Source organism: Polyodon spathula, chromosome 12 (genome assembly GCF_017654505.1).
Source record: "Polyodon spathula isolate WHYD16114869_AA chromosome 12, ASM1765450v1, whole genome shotgun sequence".
In the NCBI taxonomy this organism is placed as follows: Eukaryota; Metazoa; Chordata; class Actinopteri; order Acipenseriformes; family Polyodontidae; genus Polyodon; species Polyodon spathula.
The window spans coordinates 41,612,343-41,619,656 of NC_054545.1; the positions used below are offsets into that span (position 1 = coordinate 41,612,343).

Genomic DNA, 7,314 nt, shown 5'->3' on the forward strand with positions numbered 1-7,314 from the left:
TAAAAAGGTAATCGATACGCATTCACTAAATGGCACATAAAGTCTGCAAAACCGCAGATCAGAGGACAAATTAACTAAACTGAGCATACCCAAAAGGTCAAAGTAAACCAACACAGCAAGTTTACTTAACTTTCTAAACGAGGACTTTCTCTTGCGGCATAGTATTTTGTGAGAAACTGTTAATTACAGGTGGTAAATCTGAGGGCTGTATTTGGCAATGGGAAAGAATCTGTAGTTAGGGTTACATTTGCTTTCATTTTTATCAATAAAACGCCATGTAATGACCCAAAGGGATTCTATAGTATTTCTTAAAAGTTCCAAAACCGTGGGCTGTAATCCAACACGCTTTGTTTTTAAACTGACGGTACTAGATATTGCACGGAGCCAGTACCCCACTCCACTCACTGATCCGAGAAGAATCTTAGTAAGGACAGAAATTAGCAGATGAATAAAACATCTCATACAGGAGAAAGCGGTGCTCAGAAAGCCTAGAATTTTATATTAGATGAAAAAAAAAGTATAATATAGCGCTGTATGCAATCTGAAATATCTCTGGAGTATAGAACCCCCCTGGGGGCATCAAATCACCTGACAAAACAAAGAGAGACAAACACTCAAGCTGTGTGTACAGATTTCTGTATAGAAATAATTCATTAATTAATAAGCAGCTTCAAATGACATTGTTGTGGTGTTTCTAATCATTCTGAGTGGTTCAGGGTTCTGGTGTTCCAGTATTGAGGCAATTCACGTGACAATAATACCTGTATTCTGCCAAACACACCTTCTCTCCCATTTATAATTAGGCTTGCTACTATTCAATTTTTTTTTTTTAGAAAGACTTTACCGTTTTTCAATAGTTGACGAGATCTGTCAGAACAGGATGAAACGACTGACAGGGAAATTACAGTAGCCTACTAAGGGACCTCTCAGATGACTGACAGCGACCTCTAGCCATTCACAGCGGAACTGAGACAGGACAAAAAGCAAGTATAAAAACTGCACAAACTAGAGATGATTTCTAAATTATTATTTTTGGTAAGAAAACAATTACCAACGTTTATCCTATGTAAATTTATTCCAGTCAAATTCATATTTTTGGGGAATTTGACGTTTAACGAGCTTTACCGATTAAAATAAAAAAGTAACAAGTCTATTTATAACACACTTATAATCTTCTGTGTAACAGGCACTACTCAGCTGCCTTGGAGTATAATAAAAATTGCTGGAGTGTGAAAGTCTGGGAGATTTGGTCATGCTGTTTTCCTACCAGTTTCCTATCAGTGCCATTCCTCAGAGCGCTCCAAATCATTTTCTGGGATGTGTCGGCCCAGTAGATTCTGTTAGTTGCTGTGTCAAAATCCACAGCTGCAATGTTAACCCCATCATTTATAATGGCCTCGATGACATTGGGGTTGGCGCTGATGTTATCGGAAATAATTTGGTTCCGTTGGGCTACAAGGAGCAGAGCCTCCCGGGGATCTGAAACAACATACAGTATATAAAAACATTGACTCGAGGGACAACCATCTTTACTTCTGGGAATGTCTGGTGTCCTAATACTGTGTCCAGTCACAGAAATCAAACACAGATGTATATTATAGAATGGACCTGTGGGCTGTGGATGGTCTGAAGCAGTTGTGCTCTGTGCTTGTACCCACAATCCATATCTGGACTCTCTATACTGCCTTCAAAACAGCTTGCCCAAACTGCTCATCCCATTGTGATCAAGCTTTATAAAAGTCATATGTTGGAAACGTCTTGCCTGCGTTTGATTAAAGTTTCTGTGGATATATGTTACAAGACCTTATTTCACATCATGATAAATGATGACCACAGAGTAACCCACTTATTCGCAACATTCGTAATTGGCTAGGATGCAGTGGGCCCGTGAGCATAGCTACATTTACTGACAGGAATAAAACAGTTATAAGCATGTAAAACAATAGCAGCAACAAGTAGGAGTTGCAAGTAAGGCTCTTAAATGATTGAGTAGTTTCTTTTGCATCATTATTGTGATTTTGGGCCCTATTCACAAACATGTTTTAAGGAATGTTTCTTTAAGGATTGAGTTTAGTTTTAAACATGCTCTTTCGTGAAACACTGTTTTCACATGAATGGCCCAATAAACCCTGTCAAAAACAGTTTAAAGAAGTATTGAGCACCTAATCAAAACAGGCTTGAATAAAAACAGACATTTGTTGTCATTTGCTACATGCTATGGATGTAGGTCATGATACTGAAAAGTGTTTTTTTGTGTGTTTTTTTTCCTTGGTGACATTCCTTGTTTATTTTGCAGTGATACCTTAAAGGCATCTCAAGAGGTTGAGAGAACAGAAGCTACAACCAGATGGAGAGACAGGTGGACGACTGCCCTAGCCACATTCTCTGGAAGCTATCTGGCTTTTACAAAGCGTTTCAACAAGAATATCAGAGCACAATTCATTCAGTAAGAAGATGAGACAAAATCAGCACATATGAAATGGTAGTGTGCCTAATATAATCTCTAACTGACCAAGTCTTAGAGAGAAACAAGAGAATTTGCAAAGAGTGAAATCTTTGCATAAAATGGATTTCATTTTCTCACAGTTAGACGCAGACAGAAAGTGCCATTTTGTTAATAACAATCATGAGAAAATTATCATTGATTATGTTTAGGGACTCTTTTTCCCACAAATGCTAGTTACATTAAAAAAATACCATCACAATGGTAAGGTGTGTGAGATAAACTTTTAGATAAAAAATCTGTGTCAGGAAAGTGTATTACAATTCCTTTGTTGGAATCAAAGTACCCATTCTGCAGGGTGACATTCACAAATCTTACCACAAACTGTAGTAATAAACAGACTGCATGAGGTAGCAACAGAAACTGTTTATAGAAAAAAAGAGTTACATAACAGAGAATGAAATAGCATTTAGATTAATAGTGACTTATGAGATTGCAACAGGCCACCAGGGGAAGGGAGAAGATCCTGTGTGATACAGTCCTTCTGATTGCTTCTGATTGCTTTTATTCAACATGAAAATGCAAGAACTTATTCAGTTAACAAAAAGGTGATGAAATATATTTTCTATATTTTAACATATATAGTGCTGAAGGTGTTTAAGCAAACATGTATTTTCTTTTCAAAACATCTGGTGCTACATTAGGTTAAAGAAGGTTCTCAGTTTGCTTGTCTTGTCTACCAGTAAGTCACTTCCCCCCAGCAGTGTCTACAGGGTCAAAGCAAGTTACTGGCTGAAAGCAGGTCAGTCAATTAGGGAAGCAACTAATTGGTTATTGACAAGAAAGAAACCCATGAAGGGTTTACCCATCCAGGTGAAAAGACCCAAGAAGTGCAAAACTATAAAAGCATGATTTGCAAACAGATATTTATTTACCCTAGTGTAGTACCAGATATCATGTTTTGCAATGAAAAAACTTGTTTGCAAAAACATGTGTTTCTTACAAAACTGCACATTTAAGACATTTATATTAAATTAACTATTTTGGTTAGCTACAATTACTTAAGCCTTAATGATAATGTAAAATATATTTAAAAAATTGGTATAGAGAACTGCAGGATCTTGACCATTTCTGTAGAAAGATGGCATACCTGTGGCCTTGCAGACTCTCCCATTGGGTTCTAATGTGTAGCCAGCATCGCAGTAACAGCGGAAGGACCCTCGCTCATTGTAACAGTGCTGACTGCAGGTTCCTGGAATCTGGCACTCGTCGATGTCCACGCAGGTCTTGGAGTCATTCAGTAGCTGGTAACCAGGGTGACAGGTGCACTGAGCCCCGAAGGGACCTTGGATACAGCCGTCAGTGCAGCCTCCATTGCTAACAGCGCAGTCATCCTCATCTAGAAAAATAGGGTTCATGACTGTGGTAAGAAAGAGACTGGACACAATGGGCTAGAGCTAACTGGAAAAAACAAAATAATTGTGAATTGTTCTTTGAGATCAATCGGCTACTAGAAACCTGACAACCTTGTTCATAACCTTGTTCGTGGAATGGGTTACCAAGTCATGTCGTTGCTGCTGAGACATTGAGATCAATCAGCAACTAGGAACCAAGCACTCCTCTCATTTGTAACTTACACTCTTTTGTTTTTATGTAATTTAGAACTGAGTAATTCACTTATTGTTTGTCAGTATGTGTGTTAAATGGCTCATCTGAAGGCGACTCAGTAATTATTCTGTTTATGTGCATTATTTATGTATAAATGTGTATGTATAAGTTTTTTTGGATTCTAGTGCTAATCATGTTTAAAATGTTTATTGCAGGTACTGACACTACTTTGGGTTCGTACTCAAATGGAGTGACTTACTGCAGGTTGGAGACTCGTCAGCCCCATTGGGACAGTCTCTTTGCCCATCACACAACTTGTCGACTGGTATGCACACATCATCAGTGGGGCATTGCCACTGGCCCACGGGGCAGCTAAAAGGAGGTGGCGGGCAATCCTTCTCATCGCTCATATCGCGGCAATCGTCTTCCCCGTCGCACACCCAGCTCTGTGCAACACAGTTCTCATTGTCACACTGGAAATAGTTGGGGCGACACGTCCTTGGAGGGCAGCCGTTGTGTTCGTCAGAGCCATCTTGGCAGTCAGGGTGCCTATCGCATTCCCAGTTTTCAGGAATACAGAATCCGTCGCTCTGGCATTGAAACTCATCATCGTGACACATCCCAGGTGGCCGAGTGGCTGAAATAGAAAAGTCATGAACGTAAACCTCCAGGCACAGCTGTAAGCTCATGCAGTACCCACAGTGTGTACATACAGATATGCACCTCCAATTACCCTTGTATTCTGATACAAGCACTTTCAATCACCATACAAAAGACATTATATACATATTCCTTTGCTAACCTTTCAGTACATTAATTAATTCAATTGCACAATCATTACATCTGAATACACTACTTGTAACAGTTCAGTAGACTAACATTCAAGAAGGTTTCTTTTTAATACAGTATGCTTATAGGTCTCCTCTCTGTTAGTTTGGGAAATGTTATATATGTTATGGGCAAACCCAAAAACTGTGCAAATCATGGATTGCCCGGGTGATTTGCGAATTGCCCGGGAAAAGTCCAAAACGAATCACAAAGATCTTTCATTCCGGGTTTTGCCCGGACAGATCTAGAAGTGCCCAACAGTGCCCGGTCAAAGTCTGAAATGAATCTCAAAGATGTTTCATTTTATGTTTTCAGGGGAGAGAGATAGAGCTGATTGAAGAGCTTGTTTGACTCTTCTACCTGAGTAGCATCACTCACTCACTCACTTACTCATCTCATTCATAAAAACTACACAGGAAGTCTGGTTTCAGAAAACAGGCATATATTTAAAAATGCATTTAAAAATGTATTTTTATTGACGACATAACAATATAAAATATTTAATGAGATATATGACTAATTTATTTTAAACAAATGGTTAAAATCTAGATATGTATTACCTACTTAACTTATACTCTCAGACACTCCACTCAGCTTTCAAACCCTTAGATCGCTTGTCATAAACACTGTCAAACATGAATCAGCTAATCATTCATGTTCCACCCAGTAACTGCATCCATCCCTCTGATTGGACATTTTAATATAACACACCTTATTATTATTGGGTGTTATTACATTATTGTGGCAGGGTAGAGCCATGCGTGTAAATAGCGGGAAGGGCAAAGCCCTGCTTACAGATAAATGTGTGGTGTTTGTTTATTTAAAAGAATGGTTTAAAAAAACAACAGATGTATTATGATTTAAAACAGAAATGTATTGTTTGGTATGTGTGTTGGTGGTGGTTGGCAGGGATGAGGTTAATTCCTATCCCTGCCCAGCCTTTTACTGAATTATTGTTTAAGGGGTTTGTAATTAGTGTGAGGTGCACTTGTATATAAGCTTGTGTTTTTCTGTGATCGGTGTAGGTGCTCAAAGAGGAGGAATGTGTGTGAGAGAAAGACGGGAGAAAACGAAACAGAAATAAAAATAATTATTGCTGATTGTGCTGGAAGGACCTGCACGGTACTTGTTTGTTGGAGGCATTTTTGTTTTTTGTGTTATGAGATTTGTTTTGTTACACCTTTTTATTTTGCTCTGTGAGCATTGTTTTTGTCCAACCTTTTGATTTATTTTTGTATTAATCAAAACACGCACATCAACCCATAGTACCTGTGTGTGTGTGTGTGTGTCAACTTCCTGATCTGGGGTCGTCACCACAAAGTCACCCTGCCACACTTGGTGGTAGTAGTGGGATTACAGCGTCTCCACGGATGCAGGCCAGAACAGATACTTTGGGTACACATTTTCCTTTTTGTGAAGAAAAGGATTGTTTTTATGTGAAGAACATGGTGAGGTATGAGAGCTGCCTGAGGGACACCAGCACCCCCCTGTGGCTGTGAACAGAGAGAAGACACCTACTAGGGGACATCAACCTGGATATCCTCTTGGACTTCATCAGGCTGAAGCAAGAGGTCTAGCTGAAGGGGATCAGCCGAGGATATCCAGGGATGATGGAAGCAGTGAAAAGCATGAGCCAGGGAGTAGACTGGGTCTATGAAGAGCGAGAGGCTGAGCAGTCCCAGTTGGCCCGGGTCAATGTCCCAAAGTGCTCCTTCTGCCTTTCTTATGGGCATGAGGAGGAAAGCTGCCCGGAAGACAACTGGGACCCAGACACGGACCTGGAGTGGGAGGAGCCCGAGTGTCCAATCCCCAAAAAGGATTGAGCTCAAGCATTCAGAGACCAAGAAAGGGAAGCCCAAGCCTCAACTGCCAGGGGGAGAGTACCCGCTGCTCCCTGGGCTCCTAGACACCTGACCTATGTGTCTGGATCTATGGTCGCTGGGCCCGACTGCCAGGTCGCTGCACCATCATGCACAAGTGGTCGTCTGGTCTGCCATGTGTAGTGCGCTGGGGGGGGGGGGGGGGGGGGGATAACATAATAATATCTTTATTTTTATATAGCACCTTTCATAGTGGACCACCATCACAAAGTGCTTTACATAGGTAAAAACATCTTATTCACAGGATGGAGCACAAGGTGGTTAAGTGACTTGCTCATGGTCACACAGTGAGTCAGTCAGTGGCAGAGGTGGGATTTGAACTGATGATCGTCAGTGGTAGGGATGGGATTTGAACCGGTGACCTTCTGGACTTTAACCACTGGACCACATTATAATGTGGCAGGGTAGAGCCCTGCATGTAAATAGGGGGCAGGGCATAGCCCTGCTTGTTGATAAACGTATGTATTTTTTTTATTAAAAAAAAAAGTTTAAAAAAAAAAAAAATAGATGTATTATGATTTAAAAAGGAAACACATCAACCCGTAGTACCCGTAG

At 40.3% G+C, this 7,314-nt stretch overlaps 1 protein-coding gene across 1 annotated transcript in view; it reads right to left on the minus strand.

The window, feature by feature from the left end:
• Window positions 1-7,314, minus strand: part of lrp2b (low density lipoprotein receptor-related protein 2b) — an 88,001-nt gene that overhangs the window by 55,691 nt on the left and 24,996 nt on the right. Inside the window, exons 25-27 of the mRNA XM_041267097.1 lie at window positions 4,311-4,688; window positions 3,594-3,842; window positions 1,268-1,479 (exon numbers count right to left, since the gene is read on the minus strand). Coding sequence (XP_041123031.1) covers window positions 1,268-1,479; window positions 3,594-3,842; window positions 4,311-4,688 — 839 coding nt within the window. The remainder of the gene's footprint in view (window positions 1-1,267; window positions 1,480-3,593; window positions 3,843-4,310; window positions 4,689-7,314) is intronic.